The 24,589-nt window shown below is 35.8% G+C and overlaps 2 protein-coding genes across 4 annotated transcripts; both read right to left on the reverse strand.

Moving 5' to 3' along the window:
- Nucleotides 1-409: 409 nt before the first annotated feature.
- LOC132056079 (uncharacterized) lies at nucleotides 410-10,526 on the reverse strand. Its single transcript, XM_059448133.1, has 12 exons — nucleotides 10,122-10,526; nucleotides 9,892-10,020; nucleotides 8,868-9,062; nucleotides 8,520-8,567; nucleotides 8,323-8,451; nucleotides 7,063-7,187; nucleotides 5,146-5,256; nucleotides 4,818-4,926; nucleotides 4,590-4,708; nucleotides 2,857-3,010; nucleotides 1,103-1,247; nucleotides 410-741 (listed from the first exon to the last, which is right to left on the reverse strand). The coding sequence occupies exons 1-12, from the start codon at nucleotides 10,236-10,238 to the stop codon at nucleotides 680-682; spliced, it is 1,443 nt and encodes a 480-aa protein (XP_059304116.1). The 5' UTR covers nucleotides 10,239-10,526; the 3' UTR covers nucleotides 410-679.
- Nucleotides 10,527-17,378: 6,852 nt separating this feature from the next.
- On the reverse strand, nucleotides 17,379-23,157 carry LOC132056080 (small ribosomal subunit protein bS21c-like). Of its 3 annotated transcripts, none has more exons than XM_059448134.1 (2): nucleotides 22,567-23,148; nucleotides 17,379-17,818 (listed from the first exon to the last, which is right to left on the reverse strand). In XM_059448134.1, exons 1-2 carry the CDS (start codon nucleotides 22,998-23,000, stop codon nucleotides 17,704-17,706), a joined length of 549 nt encoding a protein of 182 aa, XP_059304117.1. In that variant the 5' UTR covers nucleotides 23,001-23,148; the 3' UTR covers nucleotides 17,379-17,703. The 3 variants fall into 3 exon arrangements, with proteins under 3 accessions (XP_059304117.1, XP_059304118.1, XP_059304119.1); XM_059448135.1 differs by lacking the exon at nucleotides 17,379-17,818 and adding an exon at nucleotides 18,272-18,608 and having other exon boundaries at nucleotides 22,567-23,157; XM_059448136.1 differs by lacking the exon at nucleotides 17,379-17,818 and adding an exon at nucleotides 18,621-18,883 and having other exon boundaries at nucleotides 22,567-23,156.
- Nucleotides 23,158-24,589: the final 1,432 nt, after the last annotated feature.

Here is a 24,589-nt window from a genome sequence, read left to right on the forward strand (position 1 = left end):
AGGATCTAGTCGGTTCGGCATAGATCATATCATCCTTTCTTTTGGTTGAAACATAATAAAGATAACAAAAACTGGAACAAATGTACGCATCATATAGATAGATATACTTCTAGAGATATAGATCAATGTCTAACCATATCATAAGGCTTTATTTAACTTCAAAAGACTTGGCTGCTAGATTTTATACTTGAGAGTTAAAGACCAGTAAGGTTGCAGGACTATTCCAAGATCAAGATGTTAAAAGGAGTAGGAAGTGTTTACAATGATATAAAGCCACCGGATATACGCGTATCTGTCAAGGAAAGAAAAGCATTAAAGACGGGGAAAAAAAGGTAAATGCATGAGCCGCTGAGCAAACTCTACATTTCAAAAGCTTCTCAAAAGTCACAAGGTAAAACATCTGCAAACATAAACCAAAATTGCTGAGTTGAGACCATTTCAAGACTCAAATATAAAATTAAGATACAACCTAACAATTTTCCAGAAATGGGACAACTGTTAGTAGTCAATGTATTAACGATACTTTATTTCTATGCCAATACAAATCTCAGAAGGAAAAATCTGTAATAGAATTATCTCTGACAACGATGCAGCTAAGGGATCAACTTGATTAGGATAAATTACAAAAAATACCATATTCCAGGTATGCTCATACTGATCATTTCCATACATCAAACACTTATCTTCTCCAAAATCTTCTTCTAGAAGCTCCGCGTCTACGTAGTTGCTTCAGATCTTTAGCTGCAAGTAAATGTGCAATATCAGAGAAGGACTACCAAACCAAATAAGAATAGTTGGTTAGTTTGAGCTGCGGGAACTAGTAACCCCAGAAAATCATCCTATCATATTAAAGAAATATGGCCTACTTGGAGAAAGAAGAAACTGCAGATGTAAAATTGCTGTATGCAGCAGAGCATTCCGACCAGGGAACAATAATATTTAAACAAAAGTTGAAATGTAACACTATTCTGGATCACAAATTAGCAGGGATTAAATGTCCACTTTTTTTCCAGGCCCACAAAGTCAAATGTGTAAAACAGGGAAATGCCATTTGGCCCATGGAACAGTTGTGTTTGAAGAGGTATTCCATAACTGAAGATACCTGTAAGTCTTCCTGCAACATACAGAACTTCTTCAGCAATGGGTCTCCACTGCTCGGCGCATGAAAAATTCATTCCCAGACCAACACTAAGCCCTCTCAGGAGATGCACTGTACGGAGAACAGAAAACAGTTCCTCTGGAAAGGCCTATCATCAAAGCAAACAATTTTCAGAAAAGTTTACAGTACATGCATATTTTAATTCGCCAATTGGTTTAGCTGGCAACTGTCATCACCACGTAAGGGAAACCAATGTTGTTCACTGCAAATTTTGCTATTGTTTCCAAAGGTGGGATTTATGGTAAACAATAGGAAATCTAATGAAGTTAACTTGGTAAAAGACATTATGTGTGGTTTTGGAATATCTTACAAGTAAAATTATAGACAGGGATATTGACTGCAGCAAATTTTTTGAAAATAAACTCGGTTGAAAATCTAACAAGCAAAGATACGTTCTCGAAAGGTTGAAGGACCAAATACTCAGCACAGATCAGGGCGACATCAACATATCTTGAGTAAAGTTACTAACCATGTGACATCCAGAAAAACCAAGTGAAATCTGTGTCTATTCTTTTGAGACCGTCGTATTCACATAGAACACCTCATTGGTGCTATTCCTTTTTTTTAATGATCTATTGGTGCTATTCTCCAAGAAAACATCTCCCTTTACCTCAAACACTTAGTACATTGCTTTAACCTAAATTAGAATCACTCTCATTCTCTTTTCCCTGTGACCTATGTCTATACATAACAACAAACGAAGCTACAAGGCGAAAATAGTAGCAGTTATAGTCCAACTGTATACCACCCCGAAGAAGAACTGGGGAGAGGTGATTCGGCGGGACATGGCGCAGCTCCAACTTACTTACGACATGACCCTAGATAGGTAGCTTTGGAGGTCGAGGATTAGGGCAGAAGGCTAGTAGGGAGGCGAGGGATGTAGCATCTTTATGAGGGAGTGACGGGCTAGTCTCCTCTCCTTCCTTTTCTTTTTAGTAGAATTACTATTTAGTACTTGCATAGTATCTTTTACTTCGTTTTCATTGAGACCTGTTGCTTCATTGGTTTTGTCTATCTTGCTAACTTGCTGCTATTTTATTTTTTCTTTTCTTTTTTTTCTAGCCTGTTTTGGTTTTGCGGTGCTGTGCCGAGGGTCAATCGGAAACAACCTCTCTACTTCACAAAGGTAGGGGTAAGGTCTGCGTACATCCTACCCTCCTCAGACCCCACTTTATGTTGTTTTTGTTGTTGTTATATCCAGACAACATAATATCATGTAAAGCAATCTAAGTAATACAAGAGTATGTTTAGGATTCATTCTTCACGAAAGTTTCTTATGGACTGATAGGAAAATGGGAAAAATCAACATGGTTGACGCCCTAATTTGGCAGAAACATGTGTTGAAAAAGGAATTACCATTCTATCAGTCTCATACTATGTTTCGGGAAACACTAAGAATGAATTGGCCACATGATGAATACATGGCTCACGCACTTATCAAAGTATTTGATACTGCACGCAAATATCAATCTTCATCTCTAAATTTTTCACTGCCAAAGTCCTATTTACAGTATATAGTGCTCAAGCAGGCACAAGGATCCATCGGTTCACAGAATTGGGATAGGGTAGACATGAAATCCAATCCTTTGATTTGGAGAAGTTCGTATAATTTTTCCAATGAATATTAAAGAAGTCTAGTAGACCCAACTCTCAGCAAATAACTGTATATTCATTAACCAAGGAACTTAAAGACGTACCTTAACAGCAATTTTTTTTATTGAAGATTCTTCTGCGAAAGGTTGCAGCATCGTAACTCCAGGCGGTAATTTTGTGTCAAACATTGTTTGTGCCAGCCTAAGCATTTCTTTTTGTTCATTCTCGCATTTACTCAAGGTCTCAATACCAAGATCCCTGAGATATATAGAAGACATCTTACCAAGGAAACAGAAAATTTGGTAATGAGCATGAATACATTTCTCTTTTTTCCTTCTTTTTTTTTTTTTTTTGGGATAAGATAAATAATTTTATTGACAATTGGGGGAACAACCCCTTACACAAGCCGTATACCAAACAAAAGACTATTTTGCAACTTTACAACATCTTGTTCAACCCCTTCAAACGCTCTCCTATTCCTCTCTCTCTGAATAACCCACATAATTGCTAAAGGTGCAACATTCCATGCCCTAGGACTTCTATTCCCCCTTCTGATACCCCAGCTATGCAATGCCTCCTTCACTGTACTCGGCGTCACCCATTGCACCCCAAACCAATTAAGAACCATCCTCCACAACCGGTCAGCCACGTGACAATGTAGTAGGAGATGATCTACATCTTCACCCGAACTTTTGCACATGAAACACCAACTAACATGAGTGATCTTCTTCCTGCTCAAATTTTCCGCTGTCAATATCACACCCCTCACTGCCAACCACGCAAGAAAACACACCTTCCTAGGAGCCCTGGGTACCCAAATAGCACAATGAGGGGAAACACATACATCTCTGCTTAATAACTTCTCGTAAAAAGACTTATCAGAGAATAATCCAACTCTACTCTCCCGCCATCTCCAAACATCCGACCTATCTACCAGCATATCCTGCCCATATAGTAACTCAACCAAGTTATGAAATCTTCGAACTCCCAATCCTGTAGATTACTCCTGAACCTCAAATCCCAATGTACTACCCCCTCATGAGACCTAAAGATGTGTTGGACTGTCATCTCTCTTTGGCAAGACACTCTATAAATGTTAGGAAAAACTTCCCTCAGCTCATTCTCCCCACACCACTTATGCGCCCAGAAACTCACCCTGCTACCATCCCCAACCCTGAAGGAAATGTGTCTACTAAAGTCTCCTCCTCCCCCCCTACCCACCCCCCCCCCCCCCCCAAAAAAAAAAAAAACAACCCCCTTCATAATGTTCCTCCATAATCCACAACCAAACAGTGTTGTCATGTTTTTAGTCCTCCATCCACCTTCCGTAATGCCATATTTTTCTGCTACCACAGCCCTCCAAAGTGCATTCACCTCCACCCCAAACCTCCATAACATTTTCTCTTAACCAAAACATGACCAGGTCTGCCATCCTAAGTTGCTTGGACTCTCCAGAAATGTTGCCGCACCCGTGTCGGATCCTCCAAAGATACACTACTTTTGGAGGATCCGACACGCACCCGTCGATATTTGTGAAGAGTCCGAGTAATATAGCTGCCATCTTACAGTCAATAATAACAAGTGCTATCAATGACGCATCTCTCCCCTAGACCCCCCCCCCCACACACACACACCCCCCACACCACAAACCTCTCGTTTGTGTATGTGCACAACAACTGGCAAAACACGACCCGCTTCCCAAACAAAGGAAAGTAACTGATATCTCCGATTCATTGCCACGGAGTAACAGACAACGCATAAATTGTCTTCTGGTGTAAAAGCAGAAAGAGGAAAAATATAAATTTATAACAAAAACTTTCAAGGCAAATTATAGCACCTGTAGCTCTCTGATGCCCTTAAAGGGTCATTATCGGCAATCGCAAGAACCAACTTAGCATATCCAAGTCTCAGTTCATCAGGTAGATCCTTCACTTGCCCATAATCAAGCAATGCAACCTGAAAGGAATAATGTAAATAACAGTCTCCATTTTCTATTAATTGCGAGAATTATGATTTTTAAATGCTTAGTTCAGGGATAAGTTTAGGTATTCCAATGTGCACTTGCCTCAGAACCTTTACAGATCAGAATGTTTCCCGGATGAGGATCTGCATGGAAGAAACCACTCTTGAGTATCATTTGTCCATAAGCTAGTGACAAATTTTTAAGGATATTCCTGCATTTTAAGAATGAAAAAGGGGACCTTCACTATAAACATTTTCAAAAAAGAGACCCATACAGGAGTTCCACATGGTTCAAATATACAGAGACAAGACAAAAGACCACTTCAAAGGGGAACAAAGGCAGAAGACTTTCTATACATCGCGGAAAAGCGTCTATGTATAACATGCAGGCAAGTTCAGAAAAACATTTTATAGGATATTCAGGGACTTACTGTTTTGCAGCTGCCGCTAATTTGCCATCAGGTTGAATGCCTCTCTTTGCCATTTCATCTCCTAGCTTCAAAATGGGTATGCCGTCAATGTATTCCATCACTAGAACCCTCCTAGTAGCAGCATAAAGAAAGTGATAGCTCAGGTGGTGAACATGGGAAGAATATCAACAGAAATAAACCAAAATTCATGCGAGAAATAGTTATTCCCATCATTATCAATCAACTAACTAAAATTAGCCAGAAAAATCAAACAAATGAGAAGAGAAATATAAGATAAAATGAGTGGAACTTATGGAGCTGCAAGGATAAGCATATGGAAATGCACCTTTGACATCTTTAGAAGCAGATCTAAGGGGGTAGAAGTAGAGTTGTCGAACTAAACATACAACACAAAAGGTAACCTTAAGTGGTGGATTACGTAAATTTGTGTTTCAAGGTGCCTGCTACAGGATCTAATTCTGCAACAGATAGGCCAAGCATCAGTCTTTTTTTGGTTCTTTCAAAAGTATTTCATGTCGTCACTCCACCTATCCTTTACTATTTGTTAACTATTACTCCCTCTATCCCAATTTATGTGATACACTTTCCTTTTCAATCCGTCCCAAAAAGAATGATACATTTTCTTATTTGGCAACAATTTAATTTTAAACTTTACCATTAACGCTTAACGAGATGATTTATAACCACGCAAATATCCTTGGCTTGTTTTAGACCACAAGATTCAAAAGTCTTCCTTTATTTCTTAAATTGCGTGCCTATATCACATAAATTGGGACGGAGGGAGTACTTTTTTGTAGAACTAGTCTTGTGCATACACCCTACATCCGCTCCCATATAATCCATATGTTGAAGATATAATTAAGCAAATAAAAGTGTGCTCTCTCGGACAACTTAAACTTTTAGATGAGATGGTCACCCACTTCAAAAAGAATTTCCACGCACTTGGCCATGAAAAAAAAAACATGTAAGGGGGCATGTAGAAGATATAATTAAGTAAATAAAAGTATGCTCTCTCTAATAGCTTAAGCATTTAGATGAGGTGGTCACACACTTCAATATGATACATACACCTCCCCCCACACATCTCTTTCTATGTAGGAGTTCATATTTAATTGACCTTTGTGATAACTATGTGTGAAAGATACTAAAATACATATTCAAGTTGTCCAATCAATACATCAATATTCTTTATAAAAAGAAAAACATCAGACCACTTGTAAAACTCAATTTCCCTGAAGCAAACTTATCTGAAGAACATATAACATTGAGAAAAATATAGAACCAGGGAAAATAGACTTGATAAGGTATCATTAAAATGAACTGATCCCACTAGAAAAATCTTGAGACAGCGATGGTGAACCAATCTCACATTCAAGTCCCATCGCATGTGGGCTTTAGTAAACTGCACATCTGTCACCCAGTGTATGAGGGTTAATTCCATGAGTAGGTTGTCAAAAGTAATATTCCTTTCAGGAAAAACCAGGACGACAGAAAAAACTATATCAATCCATGATACATGCAAACAAAGATTTGATTGTCTTGCAGAGTAAAATGAAATACTTATACCCAGTATCAGGAAGACTATAAAGCTTATATTAAAGCGAGAATGAAACAAACTGCAAATTACAAAAGTGATCCACGTGTATCAAAGATTAGGTGTTACAAATAACAGTGCGTCCAGCCAGAACTGAAGAAAAGCCTCACGTAAGGATTTGACATGCACATGATATGGACTGAGCATCACAGTGGAGAAACTAGGCGACTTTATCAACCAATGAAAAAGTCTAAACAAAGTCAAACACAGTAATGGAAACACAATGTAATTGAAATCACCAAAAGAGGAGCAAACGTAAATAGTCTCATCTTAGTTTTCATTATGCAAGTCGGACAAAGCAAATTTTCTTCACCTGAGCATACCTGCTGACCATGTCTCCTATCAAATGAGGTACCCGAACAGGGGACTTTTTGTTATTCTGGCAAAGGAAATGCCGAATTCTTGCCATAGCTTCAGCCTCCCTCACAAAGTTGAATTCATAGCTAATCTTGAATGAACAAGTTAAAACCAGATTACTTCAAAGATGCAAAAGTCAAAAAAAATATAATCTATAAATCTACTAGACTCACTTAATCAAGTAATAAAATTCAGGTGAGAGGATCTAGCTGCATGCAAATACCAACAGATAATTGATGCATATTCACTGATTTTGAAATATTTAGAGTCTTGTAGAAAAACAATAGTGCCTCATCAAACATTCAAGAAGTCAAAGTGCCACTTAGAAAGCAAAACCAACACATAAAAAAGAGCGAATTAGACCATCTTCTAGGTAATAACGTTTTGCACAGAATAAAATGCAAGAATTCTATATCATAGGAGAAGGAAACAACAATGGCAGCCCTACTATAGATTAGAATGCTCCCAAGAGAAATGTAAAATGAGAAGAGAAACAAGAAGGGTTTAAGAATTCTGTCGCAAAAAAAAGGTGGGTTTGGCTTGTGAATCACTCAGTATATACAGTTAAGTTCAAAATCCATAATTAATAACATTAACCATTAGCTAATTCAGCTTATAGAAGAAAAACAACTAGTCTTACATGGTACAACTTCTATTTTTTCATTCTTCAGCAATGAAAAACCTACTAAGCATTGATATAGATTGAATGGAATAATGAAGATTTTCTTATAAGCTGCTCTAACGAGCATTTCCAGGTGCTTGAACAAATTGCTCTAGGCACTTAAGATAGGCCGATTTCGCATATGCTCAAAAGAATGAAAGAAAATGGGCATGAAAGTGTAAAGGCGTACTAAGTCAACAGATGATAATCAAATTAGAAAAACGGACTATCTAAATCTTTTGCTTCAAGCAGTTGAGACATGGTATACCATCCTATGGAAGAACTTTAATTGTAGCAGTACAGAGTATCACCCATAACACAACAACAAACTTGTTAAGTCCAAGGGATCTGAGATAATCATAGGAAGGATCGAGAATACTCCCAGTTTCATTTCCTTCCCTTTTCTGGAATCAAGTCAACTACAATTAATTGCTCCACTAGGAGAACCTCAGCATATAGGAAGCATTAAAGTAAGAAATATCAAATAGGAATAAGGATATGAAAAGGAAAGAAATAGAAAGTCTGAAGGTACAAGACATATTGCGAATTCATGAATGTTATGCACCTGTTTCTCCATTTCCTTGGTAACAGACAACAGATCAAACTTGACATCTGTCTTTTGAATATATAAAGCAAAGGCTTGCAAGTTGCGGATATCAGTCATCATCAATTCCTGAACTCCAGGATGTTGGACCTATAGCATTACGACAATTAGAACCTCACAATTATACCATTATTGCAATATGACACTCAAATTCTTACCTTGACGACAACATCATTCTTGTCACCTCTGAGTCTTGCTCGATGAACCTGAAAAAGCCATACATATTAAAGCGAACTTTTGCAGCAAGCTTTAAACTAAATAATGGCAAGATAGTGTTTTAGATTTGAACATGAATTAAATACTATGATTAAATTTTAAATCCATAAACTTTCTTATTAGTTTGAGCTTAAAGAAATAAAGACTACTCAAACAGAACACTTAATAGAACACTTGGCCTGTTTTCCTATTTTTCATCCCATGATTTCCATCTTTTCTTGCAAAGAAATGTGTTTTTTGAGCATCTTACAAGTTAGCAAGAACGAGAAAAAGTGCAGGAAAGTAGATACCTGAGCAATTGAAGCAGAGCCTAGTGGATCCTTGTCAAAATATTCAAACAATTCTTCAATACTTTGACCCAACTCCTTCTCAAGCACTGCCCTAATCACATTGTATGGTGTAGCTGGTGCTTGATCACATAGAGTAACAAGCCTTTTTACCCATGCAGCAGGCGCCAAGTCTGGCTTCCCAACTATTTGGGCAACCTAACATCATTAATCACAGCAAATAACAGGTACTATTATGATACAACATAAATTTTAAAAATAACTAAATAAAATACAGATCTTCACACACATAGCTGGTCGGATTCACTATTTACTTTTCTTAGCCGGTATACATATATCACTCACTATACACGGTTATACACATTACACATGGATTATACATATATCATATATTTTATATCCGCGGCTATTTTTAGTTTAAGCATATGAGTGGACAGCTATTTAGGTTAATTCTTCAATAAACCATGAAGAGAGCAGTTTGATAACACAGTCACTCGTTAGTAATGAAAACTCCACAATAAAGTTGGTCACTTCTTTTACTCCCAAAGTAATGTGCAACTTCTGAAGCATAAGGAATGACAATCATTTGATTTTCCTCATCCGGGTGGAAGCGCCCCGAGATTAGTACTCCCTCTGTTCCAATTTATGTGATACTCTTTCCTTTTTTTACTCAGTCCCAAAAAGAATGACACCTTTCCATTAGTAGTAATAATTTAACTTCTTATTTCCTATTTTACCCTTAATGAAATGATTTATAGAGCAACAGAAATTTCTATGGCTTGTTAAGATCACAAGTTTCAAAACTCTTTCCTGTTTCTCTTAAACTCTGTGCTCAGTCAAACACCTTCACATAAATCAGGACGGAAGGACTACTTGTTAATCATAAAGATCATAGGAATTTGATGAAAAGGTGAAGAAACCAAATTAGATCACACTCTAACAGTTGAAGATTTAGAAGTTTGAAATAATAATGAAGACAAACTCATTATAGACAAAGATACTTTATTTTGGCAATTGAAACAAGTACCTTGAGGAAAAACCCACCAAGCTCAGAACACATACTATATATCTTGTCAGCAGCAACTTCATGCTGCTTCTCCCACATTACCTCCTGTTTCTGCACATTCTTCTCCAGACTTGCTCTTACCTGAAATACCTACCAAACCCAAAAAAAGAACCCCAAACATAAATTCAATCGAACAATATAAATAGGCTATGTACAAACCAATCGTAAGAGAAAGAAGGAAAAGAAGTTACTTTATAACCAGTATAAATATCAGCAGCGCGAACCCAGAACTGAAAAGAGCGTTGCCAAGGTCGGAGCTGAGTAGAGACCTTTTCTTGAAATTCTTTCAGATCAAAATGGAAAAGCATGGCTATGTTACTCTACTTGAGAGCAATAATTAGTTTTTTTATTTGATAACTGATTAGTAATTGTAAATGGGTGTCTGAAAAGATGAATTTTTGGGCAGTGGTGTTGCTTAAAAGGTGTGAATTACTTGCATGGCTGAGATTGAATGAAGTTCAGCATCAACTGTATCTCTGTGAAGGATTGGAAAATGAGGATTTAGAGTGTACGGAGGTGAAATTTGGTAATAATTTGAAGAATGTAAAAGAGAGTTTTAGCGTGGCAGAATTCGAGAAGGGGTCTTCGCAAGCCACAAATATTACTACGAGCAAACTTACGAACTCCTGTAGTCCTCACAAAAATTTTCAACTTTTTTTTAAAATTTTTTAATTAATTACTTTTAGGTCCTAATCTTATTTATTTAAATTAATTTTTTTTATTTGTTTTTAAGATCTACTTTTCAAAAGCTATCGAACCTCCTACCTCATTTTTCATATTCTTTGATTTTCTATTTGGTGCTCGATATCCGCATTTGAGCGGACTTTTGTAGTCCTCACAAGAATTTTCAAATTTTTTTAAAACTTTTAAATTAATTACTTTTAGGTCCTAATCTTATTTATTTAGGGCAATTGGCGCGAATGCCCCTCTTTTGGGCTGGTCTTTAGATTTTGCCCCTCAAAATGGTGGTCTTTAATTATTGCCCTTCCGAGCAAAACTAACATAAGAAAAGACATTACTACCCCTAACCGTTACATATAAAACACAACAAAAATCGTTATTCTCAAATCCTTCTATCGTTAACTGTACCCCAACTTCGTTCCCAAACCAGTATTTCTCAATTATTCAAATCGTTGTTTCAAGCCGATTTCTCCATTGATTTTTGCTACAACATCGTAAAAGGTACAAATCTTAATTCAACTCAATTTAACGATTTTATGGAGTTTAGATTGTTAATATTTGAAAAAGATCATCTTCTACGAATTCGATTATTAAGAAACAGATGACATACAAAGCTCGTATTGAACATTACGCACTATAAAATTATTCAAAGCAAAATAGAATCGATTGGATTTAATGCTTTGCTCGATTTTAATTACTTTATACCTTAATTAAATTAGTATACAATGCTTATTTACTTGAAATTGTAATTATAGTAAATTCAATTTAAATCGGAGCAATGCTTATCGATTTAAACTTGAATTAAGGTAGAATCTGTGTGCAAATTTAGAACAAGTATGCGGAGGAGGCAAAAGTTCAATTTGCAAAAGAGTAGAGTATGCCGTTAACGGCAATGTTTTGAACCAATTTCATAACAAGTATGCGGAGAAGGCAAAAGTTCTTGTTTATGTAGAAGTATAAATTAGTCCGATTCTTGCATTATCATCAAGAAACAAAAATTCATTATGCGGAGGAGGCAAAAGTTCAATTTACAAAAGAGTAGAGTATGCCGTTAACGGCAATGTTTTGAACCAATTTCATAACAAGTATCTTAGGAGAAGGCAAAAGTTCTGGTTTATGTAGAAGTATAAATTAGTCCAGTTGAGTCAATCCTCTAATTGGAATAACTGTTGCAGGCATTTGATTTTATTTGGATGAAGGTAGAGGAGGTTTTCATTTTTTTTAATTTTTTTTAACCAAAAACAATTACTGCATTATCATCAGCAAAACAAAAAGTGCTTATGTCGGAGGAGGCAAAAGTTCAATTTACAGGAGTAGAGTATGCCGTTAACGGCATTGTTCTGAACCACCTTAATAACAAGTATGCCGGAGACAAGAAAAGTACAATTTACAAAGTAGTAGAGCATGATTCTTTGGCAAAGTTCGAACAAACTTACGAACAAGTATGCCGTAAAGGCAATATATATATATATATATATATATATATATATATCCACAAAACATAAAATCCTAACTTCATAAGTACCAAACTACCATCATCTAATTTCACGTGTACCCATTCCAAATTGCCCCATCGTCAACTTGGCCGGTGTCTTTGGAATAACCCTCGCCTTACAAATCGTAATTCTCTTCGTAGATCATCATTTTCTCTACTTAGAGCACCGTAAAGAGCCCTCGGAAAATCTATATCTCTTTTGATATCAGCAATTTCATGAGTAATTTGCAAATTTGCAATATTAGGATGGATTTGGTTATGAGGATGGGCATGTTCATGTGCTTGCCCGTGGCCACCATTAACATGTACAATATGTTGATTTTGGTTCATTTTGTATGTGATTATATCTGGTTTTCAGAAGTAAAGTGTTTTTTTTTTTTTTCCTCTTCAAAGTTGTGTTGGTTTATATAGAAGTATAAATTAGTCCATTTTAAATTGGAATAACTGTTGCATGGATTTGATTTAAATTGGATAAAGACAGAGGAGGTTTTTCGGCTTTCATGAAAATAATCTGTTGCAATTTCATTGGAATAAGCAAAAAACATTACTCCGTTTTTGAAGAATCCGGTAGCGGCGTAACTTCGTTTACAAAATGGTAGAGTATGCCGTTTCGGGCATACTCATGACATTACATACAAAGCTGTGGGAAGGCGTAACTTAAATTTTCAAAACTAACAACTTAAATACATTTCATTTTGATTTTTTCTCAAGTGAATCTCTCTTCACGCAGGAAGTTTAACAAAAAAAATGACACCAAGATGCATCTACGTAGCCTTCAACGCAAACGGGCGCCGCCTACAATTATGTTAATCATGAAACCAAGCTAATACTTGTCAATGATGGTGTAAATTTTCAACAATTCACTCAACGGATATTTGCGGGGCATACACAACATACTCAAGAAAAAGAGGCCAACATATGGTTTGACACCAGTGAGAAAACATCCAAAGGGATGCGTGTAAAAAACGACATTGATCTTCACACTTGCCTGTACCTGCTCAACAACAATGACAACTTCAGAATTCCCGTTTCATATTAGAGTTCGATTCGGTACGATGCGGAGGACAACCCATTACAAGAACATCATAATGAATCTATCCTAATGACAGAAGGACAAACCATAGAGGAAATTGACAGACAACTCTGCATTTCTGCCTGAAAGGGCGGAACTTCAAAAGCATAAGTTGTGATGCAAATGGCATAACTTTGGTTTTCAACAAAATAACAAGATTACGTCATAAATAATCCCCAATAAATGCATTTTGTCCGGTCAATAACTTCAAAGGGTTTGTCTTTTTTTCGGTTTTGGCAACTTTTCAACTTAAATTATGCCGTAATGGGCGTAACTTCTATTTATAAAATGAGAAACTATGCCGACCCCGCAAAATTCGATTACACAACCACCATGAAGTTGTGATGGAAAGGGCATAACTTGGATTTTCAACAAAATAACAGCTTTTATGATGAAGATAAGTTGAGATTAAAAATGAACACCATCAAATTACAAAGGGGCTTAAATTTGAAATTTATAACACAAACAAACTATGCAAACTTAATTTATCCGGAATGGCGGAACTTCTATTCTTTCTTTTATTATTTTCTTTTACTAAGTTGTTATCTTCTTGTTGTTGATAATAAAAAACTATATAAGAGAAAGAGATAAATGTCCCTACATGAAATCTACAATTCTCTACCATAAAACATTGAGGAAAAAGAAAAAAAATCATCAACTTTAATTATCCAGCTTTTATAATTTATGCCTCCTGTAAGTGTATACAGCTTTTTGCCGGGAAACAAAATTGGTATCTCAAATACTACATCCTGGTAAGTTTAATAGATGTATGCCTTGGGACATAACAATATTATTCTCTCTCGTTGTTTTCATGTTTCACATTTATGCCGACCGTAGTCTTTCTTTACAAAATAAATAAGTATGCCGTTAGCGGCATACTTATGGGCTTTGTTGCTTATATAACATTTTAAAATTTGGAAAATTGGATAAAACATTCAAACACAATACAATTAACACTAAGTAAAATATTTCATTCATTCATAGCAAAAATTCATTCATACTAAAACAACCATTATGGCGTCTCAACTAATCCCAATAAAATGCGTTCGACTGTTCGTAAAAGTTAAAAACGTTTTATCTTTGTTGCCGATTTACGGTATGGGTGGAACTTCGTTCATAAAATGAGGAACTATGCCGACCCCGGCAAACTCCTATTAAATAACCACCATAAATTTGGTTTTCAACAAAAAAAAACTTTCCGTCACAAATAATCCCCAATAAATGCATTTTGGTCGGTCAAATAACTTCAAATGGTTTGTCTTTGTTGTTGGTTATGGCAAGTTTTCTTAACTTAAATTTCATTTAATGGGCGGAACTTCTATTTACATAATGAGAAACTATGCCGACCGCAAGCAAACTTCTATTATATAACAACCATGAAGTTGTGATGGAAACGATAACTTGGATTTTCAACAAAATAGCGAGCTTTTATGAACAAGAGAAGTTGAGATTAAAAATGAACACCATCAAATTACAAAGGTGGTTAAAGTTGAAATTTATAACACAAAACAAACCGTACAATCTTATAACATTTACAAAAAACACAAGGGCGCACAAAAAAAACAAAATTACATAGTGCAAAAATAACTAAGACAAACTATTTTTTCCTTTCTTCACGGATCTTGCTCAACTAAAACAATCTATTTTTTTTGCTTTCTTCACAGATCTTGCTCTCTTTTTTTCATGTCATACTCACAAATACTGCATAATAGAAGAAAGAACCAAAACACATAAGATTGCATAAAAACAAAAATTATTAACAAGAAAACACCAAAAAACAAAGACACACATAAATTAACTTAATTCATGAAATTATGCGGAACGAGCATAACTTTATGCCGTAACCGCATAACTTCATTTCAAAAACCAATAACTCGACCAAGATATGTTGCCTCGTACAAACACAGCCTTCATGAAAACACAAAGTTACTAAACAAAAAAAACACCAAAAATCTTAAACTAAAGCTTATAATCGGAAAACATATAAACTATCATAAAAACCAAAAATCATAACACATACAAAGTAACTTAAATCACGAAATTATGCGGAATGGGCATAAATGTAGTTTCAAAAAACAAAATTCTCACGAACAGTATGCCGCCTCGCACAAACACATTCTTCACAAAAACCAGATTATTAAACAAAAACAACAAGAACAACATAAAACAAATTGCTCATTGTGCAAAACTTCAAAGATTCAACGAAGAGAAAACCAAAACGCATATCAAAATCAACTAAAACATATTACGACATTCATAATACGACATTCAAAAAACCAAAATATATACATGGGCAACGAAAACTAAAGTTCAAAAAATCATACGGACACGTTAACAAAACACTATAATTTTAAATCAAAAAGGATCACTTAAATATAAAAAACGACGAAGACAAAGATATCAATTCAACAAACACCAATTTAACATAAAAACAAATATTGAAACGAGCAAAAGATCCAAATTCGTACCTAAATTTTGGAACGGATAAGACGGACACAAAACAAAGGAGGAACGAAGAAGCAAAAAAAGAAAAGAAAAGGGCAAATGACGAAATAGAAAGGGTTTTAATGGGGTAAGGGTAATTTCGTCAAAAAACTTTCATTAAACAAAGTGTGGGGCAAAAATTAAAGAAGGCATATAAATGAGGGGCAAAATATAAAGACCGGCCCAAAAGAAGGGCACCGCGCAAAAAAATGATTTATTTAAGTCAATTTTTTGTTTTTGTTTTTAAGCGTCTACTTTTCAAAAGCTATCGAACCTCCTACCTCATTTTTCATATTCTTTGGTTTTTCTTTGGTGCTCGATATCCGCATTTGTGCCCAATTAATCCAGATAATTCGCACCGTATCGTATCGCCTATTCGGAAGCGCTCCTCCAAAGATTTTTTTCAATATCCATGTTCGAACCTCTAATCCCTAATTAAGGGAGGAGCACTCCATCCGCCGCACAAGTTAAATTATGTATTTGTCTTAAAAGTTCATTAACTATGTATAGATTGTTTATTTAGAACTAAATAGCTTCAGAAAATTAGGATACATAACTTATAAATGTCAAATTCTGGCTCCACATTTGATTTGAAGTAAATAATTTCATCGAAATGGAAGTTAAAATATTAAAGGAGTGGAATGAAAATTTTGCTTTCATATATTGAAAATATACTTATATGAAATTTAATTATTACGTTCCACTTGTGGGACTACAATGGGTACATGGTGGTTGTTGTTGTTGTTGTACACTTGTACTAACACAAATTATATTTCTTTAATTAAAATATCTACTTTTATATCTTGAGTTTGAGCCCGGGCTTAGCACGGATCTCATATAACTAGTATAGATACATACAATGGCAATTATTTTCCTCTTCGGGTTAATTTTTGGTACGAAAGAAAATGTTTTGTTGAAAGCATATTTTTATTTATTCAAAAAAAATATTTGCTTATATAAGAATTATTATAGCGATGAGGTGGGGGCATTGGGAGTGCGGGTGTGGCGCCTGGTAGGGTGGGAGGAGTTAATCAACATGAAATGCCATTTATACAATACGTTGTCAGGAACTTATTTTTCTTGAGAAAAGTATTTTTTTTTAATTTTAATCAACCAATTATAGGAATTCCTAAGTTCTTTTTTATTTTTCCTATTAAGTAATCAGTTCTAAGTATTTATCTTTTCATCAGAAAAAGATGAGCCTTGAGTTAGAAGTAAAAGGGGAGGGCTCCATTTGTGATTTGCTCCACACATCAGAAAATGTATATTATATTAACATACGACTGAAGTTCTATTTTTAAAAGAAAAAGTACATAAGAAGTAAAAGAAGAAATCGAGGTTAAAGTGTGGGCCTACTCTGAATTATCTGTCGAGTTTGGTTTCCCGCAACCTCCATACCTTGATTGGCCTGTAAAATTCCCATCCCTTTCGCGTGCTAAGAATTAGTCCCTTTGTGTGCAAGACTTGCGTTTTGTATGTGAAAAACAAGAATGGTCCCATTGTGTGATAAGCTTTCTTAGCCTCTTGTATGTTTATGTGGCAAGTAAGAATTTCAGTGTTTGCTTCACAAAATTATACTTACCTCATCCTCTTTAATCTTTATTTTTGAAAAAAAAAAAAAAAAATTGACTAGTTGAAATGTTATCTATGTTTTTTTCCTTTTACAGGCCCACTTATTTAGTCTCAATCCTTAGACTAGTTGAAACAACAAATGAATGGTAGAAATTGAACAACAAATGTTGGGGTTCACCAATATCCTTAGGAACAAAACAATCACCACATATTGCAAAAGCAGGAAATCTAAAATTCAGATGTACAGCAACCTTTCTGTAATTTTTAATATGAACTTGGAAAAACATTAGGGCACCCGCTGTGCCAAAACTAGTGCATTTTAGGGGAATATATTCCTCAAACTGCAGATATAGCCAGGTTCTATAGCAAAATCAGCGAGAACTATGCAGCAGCTCTTTGTACTTCAAGAAAATCCGACAAATGAAACCTTAGTTCCCAAGCCATTTCCTTTTCACATTGCTCATTAAGGTCAAGTATAGGGTGGTTCTACATTAATGAGGTCCCACTTATCTTCATCAGATTTATACCCCTCATCCTTCAAAGTTTCCTGTGTATCCCCTAGTAGAGCTTTTGGTAAAGGCCTTCTGCATATACGCAGGAAAAGCTTGGTTAACCATCATTAACAATGTTAGCCCGGTATCCATGTTATTCATTAAGAACAATTAAAAAAAGCTATCCAGAATGAAGGCAAAAGCAAGCAATGACAGGCACAAGAACCGAAGTGGTCAAAATCTGATAAATCTGATGATGAGTTAAAATGTAGGTTGCCATTCCAAGAGGCCCCATTTAATATCACGCTCCTCACTACCCACGGATGGGCCTAATCTTACACTCCGTCTATTACTTCCCAAGATCAATATGATAAGAGGCAACCTATCTTTTGCTGACCACAAATTCAGCAAAACCATCCATATCATATTAGGGACCTGCACTTAATAAACCAGTACATTTTCATAGAAAGGTTGTCAACACAGTCACAAGCTGGCCTAAACCTACCCAAGAACAAGAGAACCTTGCGACCCAGTGGTCGATAGTAAAGAAGAGGGAATCAAATAGGACATGATACAATTAAGCACCAAAGTCAAAGCGCAACCACAAATGTGAATTCAATTATATTCCTCAAATGTTAGCACCGTCGGATTAAATTGTGCGTCATCATTTGGAAGTTTTCTAAGGGCTCCCTTCATCATTCTCATTCCTCTCCTGTACAGGAGACAGGGTAAGAGAACGAGGAAGCTTAATGCTATGAACTATGCTCGTCCAATCCCCTATTTTTAAAGTTTTGTCCATGCAGTCTGTTTCCGGGTTAAAGGTACCACTGGTGTCCTCCGCTGCTACTTTGCAACAAGAGGTCCAACATCTTCAAAATGATTTCTACTGAATATAAAGAAGGAAGTAACTATTGTATAAAATTTCAACACAACAAAAGAAAGCTAACTTGGAGGCTAGAATATTTGTGATCTCTATTCTCAGATAATTATGTGAAAATGTATAAACACCCTCATGCAGATATAACAGTGTTCAAAAATGCTGATCACATTTTCAATATTACCTGAAAAGATCTTCCTTTAGAAGTCTATTCTAAGTGCTGCGCACATTAAATCCATTCCTTTGTTCTTCATGATGAAAAATATTATGCTTCTCCCATCCTGCTTTATGTGATATCATTTGATTGGAGATGGAGTTCTCTACTGGTTCAAACACTTTACCTATGTGAGAGGGATCGAGAAAGGGGAAACAACAAAGATTTCACAAATTTCTTTTACCAATCTGATCTATTTGTACTTTTCATTCAATTTGAAAGAATGGTCAATGGTCGAGTTTTACAAGATCAAACCTAGGAGACTTAAGGAACGATATACGATATTAAAAAATTTGGCTTAATTTTTTTTTTTTTTTTTTTTTTTTTGATCAAGTAAAGGTATTTTCATTCATAAACATGGCCAAAGAACGATCGTATACAAGGGATAAACCAAAAGATAAAGGATCTACAAAATATGATTCTCTACAAACTCCACCCAATCCTCTATACAACTAGGAACTTTCGATTACACCAAAAGAAAATAAGGGAGCGAAGACTACTCCTTAATTGAGAAAAACTTGACTCTATTCCTTTAAAAGCTCTCTTGTTTCTCTCATTCCAAACTACCCACATCAATGCAAGCGGAACCAAGTTCCAAGCCCTTTGTCTTCTCCTCCTCCTCTCGCTCTTCCAACTGACCATCAACTCTTTCACAGTTCTTGGCATTGCCCAAGAAGTGTTGAACCACCCAAACATGTCCCATCACAATCTCATGGTAAACCTACAATGTAGAATCAGATGGTTCACGTCCTCCCCTGTCTCGTTGCACATGTAGCACCAACTGACGCAAACAACCTTTCTCTTTCTAAGATTTTCCGCCGTCAAAATCACTCTTCTAGTGGCTAGCCAAGTGAAGAAACACACCTTCCTCGGCACAGTTGGAACGCATATTGCATTATATGGGAAATCAACTTCCTCCCTAACCAAAAGTTTCTCATAAAAAGACTTCACTGAAAACACTCTATTATTTCCTTGGGCCCAACACCACACATCGGGATTATCCACCCGGTTGACTTGCCTATGAAGCAAATCTATCAATCTTTGAAACTCATCCACTTCCCAATCTTGAAAACCCCTTCTAAATCTCAAATTCCAAAAAGTCTCTCCGCCTTGAGTCCCCCTAATCTGTTGAATTGTCAAATCTCTTTGGCAAGATATTCTGTACAAACTCTGGAAATCATCTTTCAATAATATGTCCCCACACCAGTTGTGTCCCCAAAAATATACCCTCCTCCCATCTCCGACCTTGAATGAGATATTTTTCACAAAATTATCCCATCCCTTCATGATATTTCTCCATAAACCACAACCAAAAGGCAAAACGGTATCTCTGGTTTTCCAGCCCCCTTCCATAATCCCATATTTGTCAACTATCACCCGCCTCCACAAAGCTTGTACCTCCACCTCAACCTCCACATCCATTTGCCCAATAAAGCTTTATTAAAAACCTTTAAATCCTTAACTCCGAGGCCTCCCCATTTTTTAGGAGACGTGACAATGTCCCACCCCACCAAGTGAAACTTTCTTGCCCCATCCGCCGCATCCCAAAGGAAATCTCTCTGACTCTTAAAAAATTTGTCTTAGTCTGGTCTAAATCCATGAATTTAGCTAATACATAAAAGACTGCTCCCCACGTTGTAGTGATCACAACTCATGCAGAATCTCTAGCAAATATACTTGCTATATATTTGGTAAGCTGTCTACAAACAATGTACATCATCTTGTTCTCCTTGGGGATAAAAAAGAAATGAATTATCTTAACGATTCAGTTTTTCTTTTTAGTCTTGGACAACCAACAATTAAGCAAATCATTTTCTCCTGATGTCAATGGCAATGTCAAATCCTTAGGAGAAATCCAAAAGACACTCTCCAGAGAAGGAAATGACAGAGACAAACAACACCTGATGGATTTCAAACAAGTTTCAGAAATAAGTAAATGTTGGTTTGTCATAAGCATCAAAAAACTTGACGAACTCAAATCACTCATTGTTGGGAAACAGCTAGGCGTCAAAAGAGGCATCATCTCAGTGCATTTAAATTAACAAGTTAATGCATTCAATTGTGACTCCTTCCTTAAAAATTTCCAGGTTTCACGTTATCTATCTGAAAAAATTCTATTTCACTCCCCGATGGTGGTTCTTTTCACCCTTCCCTCACGGTACTACTTCACTATCGGTCACCCAGGAGTATTTAGCATTGCAAGGTGCTTCTTCCTTAAAAATTTCCAGGTTTCACGTTATCTATCTGAGAAAATTAACACTGACAGTTAACGGTTAACACCTGATCCCAAACATTCAGAAGAGCAAAAAGGAAATGCAAGCATCCACTAGTTGATTTCTTCTTACAGTAAGTTAGTATAGCATCTACTTACACAAGGGTCAGCTAGTTGGAATGTTGGAGTCAGGACATGCCCAGCATGCTGCATTTTCTAGAGCTGGCATGAGTCATGACCATGACTGAACTGTGAAAACTTATAGAGAAAGGCATGTCCAGTATGTTTTCACCAAAGGATAAAAAGAAGCTTGAGTAACACTTTTCAAGCGCTCACTCAAAAGGTTTGAGACAGAACCAAGCAGGTTCGTGACAGAACCAAGCAGGTTCGTTTGGAATGGAAGAAAATTCAGAAGTAGGAAAAGTAAGTAATTGCCCCCAGCACATACTGACATACTTCGAAATGTATGGAAACAAACATTGAACTAACATTAGCAGATTCCAAAATGACATATTGACATACTTCGAATTAATATTAGCAGATCTTACTAAAGAAAACTCTGAACTCAAGGTGGTTTAACTGATAAATATAACTTTGTAGCATCAAATAATTTTAGGCAGAACTGGATTCAACATTAGGCATGTGCTCATAAATGTGAATGTGGTACTTCACTCCAAACAACAAGAGAAGAAAAACTTCTTATGCGAGCCAGATAAATTATCTCTTATGCTCGGCAGGGAGGGTCTCTTAGGGTGTGTTCGGTATGGAGGAAAACATGAAAATGTTTTCCAATTTTCTCATGTTCGGTTGGTCAAAATTTTTGGAAAACATTTTTTCTAGGAAAACAAGTTACTTAAAAATGAGGAAATGACTTCTTTAATGGAAAACAAGTTCCACAAGTGGCATTCCACATTGATCGTCTCTTCCCCACCCCAACCCACACCCACTTGCCCACACCTACCCCACACCCACTTGCCCACCCCCACCCCACCCCTACCCCACATACACTCGCCCACCCCCCACCCCACCCCACCAAACCCACCTCTAACCCCCTCATAGTATTTGTCTAGATTATTTGCTTACGTACCGAAAACAAGAAAATAAGTAAGAAATCCACTTATTTTCCGAAAAACATTTTCCTTCATACTGAACACAGAATGCCACTTGTGGAACTTGTTTTCCCTACTTTACAAGTTCTCATCTTAGTTATTTTACAAATTCTTTAACCGTATTTGATCATGCTTCTTTCTAGAGCTAAGTCAACACTGAAAATAACAATACGATAAAGCTAAGTGGAACTGAGTTAGCTCACTTCTCCTCATCTTGTACAAGTAAGCTCAGTGCACTCAATAATGTCAATTGATCTTATTCCCCGAGCCAAAAGGCCAAAAAAAAAAACCGCAACATGTATCAATCTCCACATCATTAAAAGGAAAACTTTCATCTTTTTTATGTAAGAACAAGGCTGATAGTATCTATAAGACACCCAACAAACTAACAAACAAAACGATATGGAAAATGCAAAATTGGAGGCAAACCTTTTGCGGTTTCGTCTGGCAGCATCACGAGACTTTCTTTTCTTTTTTTCCTGAGTTGATTCAAAGAATCTTCGGCGCTTACTTTCTTGGATAACTCCAGCCCTGAGAACCTCTCTACGAAAGCGGCCAATGAGCTTCTCTTCAGGCTCATTTTCCCCAGGTATAACCTGAACATTATATGCTGATTTAAAGAAGAGAATATTGGAAAATGAAAGTGAAGGGAACAGATGGTTGTAAGAGTGATCAGACTTGTCTTTGTCGAGTTTTGGTGTTGGGGTTATAGGAGTTACAGGTGACACTGTAATCGAGAGAGATGGAACACAGAAAGGGACGGTTGAAACAGTATTGAGTTGCACAGGTTTGGGAAGGGAGTTTGTATGATGTTGGTTGTTGAGCCAAGGGTCGAACAAGGATGCTGACAGAGAAAGGGCCATTTGATGTGTGACCTTTCTGGGTTTAACGCTTAAAGCTTTGGGGTTTTACATTTCCATTGAGTTAAGAGTTGTGCAAAATCCATTCGATTAGGGCAACTCATTAATTTAGTTTTGATTTACGTATACAACGAAAGTCATCGTATGCACCAAAATTACGTAGTTATACTTTCTTTTTGGTGCTTAGTTATGTCTGAGAACTGTGTAGAACCGTTCGAAGCTAAACTTATTACTCCGTCGATTTAAAATAATTGTCCAATTAACCTTTTACACATTTAAAAAACCAACTTTTTCTGACTAAATTACTTTTAAATAAATACTGCCTAATAAATATAATTTTTGGATTACATAAAAACTCACTTATTGAGATAGGATAAATTTTGAAGAAAAATAATTAAGATAGGATAAATTTTGAAGAAAAATAATTAATTCCTTCTTAATTATGTAAGTGTACACTTACTTTGAATCAAACTCTTTAAGAAATTAATAAATATAATGTGGAGTATACTAAATTAATATTTATTAGATATTTTCTGAGAAATGCTAAAGGCATAGTTGGAAACACTTGCCAATTTTTATCTTGAATTCCTAAAGTGACACTTATTTTGGGGCAATTTTTTTTTTTTTTTTTTTTGGCTAAGATGACATCTATATACAAAAAATAGTTATCATTTATTTACTTGTCTAGTTTGGAAAACCAAGAGCTAATTTACCATTTTGTTCCAATTTTATCTTTATTATTAATTATTAGGTTAGAAACTTCAAGAAATTGTTCATGGTTACACAAATTTTAAAGTATGTTTGATTGATTTCGACCATTAGATGACTTACTAATAGTTATGGGTGATACTGTAAAATTGTCATTTTATTTTTGGTTCCTTAATAGGCGTGTCAAGTTAATACATGACAAGTAAAAATGGACGGAAGAGTACAAGATAAAATAAAGGTTTAACACATAATTTACCTTCTACACAACAACAACATGTCTAGTTTTTTTCATAAGTGGAGATGTACGCAGTCCTATCTTTTGAAATAGAGAGGTTGTTTCCAATTGACCTTCGGCTAAAAAAAAACCATCACAACAGTGTTTGAAAGAAAAATAACGACAACAAAAGGCAAAATAAACAAAACAAATAAAGCAACAATAGTTGTAAAATTTAAGCTTATAGTCAAATTCCTTTTACGTACCCGTTCTTCATGAAAAATATTTTACACATCAAATTTATTTCTTGTCATGTTTAATACACATCACTTTGGCTATGCGATGTGCTCATGAAATAATGATAAAGTTTTAAAATAGATACTATAAGTGAAATAAATAATACTATATGTATTATGGGTGAATAATGATAAAATATATAAATTTTAAAATAGAAACCATGAGTTAAATAACTACATAAGTGTGGATTTTTTTTTTCTAAAACATTGAGTTAGAACTATTCTCTAATTCAGACTCTAGCATAATGTGATGCAGTTTCACTTGTAAGGAAATTCAAATGCTAGCATAACGTGATGCAGTTTCACTTGTAAAAGTTTAGAACTCCAGCACATAATACTTGGCACATTACAGAGATAGACACCTTAAAATGGCC

The sequence above is a fragment of the Lycium ferocissimum genome, chromosome 5 (assembly GCF_029784015.1).
Source record: "Lycium ferocissimum isolate CSIRO_LF1 chromosome 5, AGI_CSIRO_Lferr_CH_V1, whole genome shotgun sequence".
NCBI lineage: Eukaryota > Viridiplantae > Streptophyta > Magnoliopsida > Solanales > Solanaceae > Lycium > Lycium ferocissimum.

Excerpts from the sequence above, each read along its gene's own strand:
- LOC132056079 (XM_059448133.1), bottom strand. The coding sequence starts at position 10,238 with ATGCTTTTCCATTTTGATCTGAAAGAATTTCAAGAAAAGGTCTCTACT. Across the intron at positions 8,452-8,519 it reads AGAATGATGTTGTCGTCAAG|GTCCAACATCCTGGAGTTCA; the intron begins GTAAGAATTTGA and ends GTAATGCTATAG. Across the intron at positions 4,709-4,817 it reads TGATCTGTAAAGGTTCTGAG|GTTGCATTGCTTGATTATGG; the intron begins GCAAGTGCACAT and ends TATTCCTTTCAG.
- LOC132056080 (XM_059448134.1), bottom strand. The coding sequence starts at position 23,000 with ATGGCCCTTTCTCTGTCAGCATCCTTGTTCGACCCTTGGCTCAACAAC. Across the intron at positions 17,819-22,566 it reads GCCAGACGAAACCGCAAAAG|AAGGCCTTTACCAAAAGCTC; the intron begins GTTTGCCTCCAA and ends GCGTATATGCAG.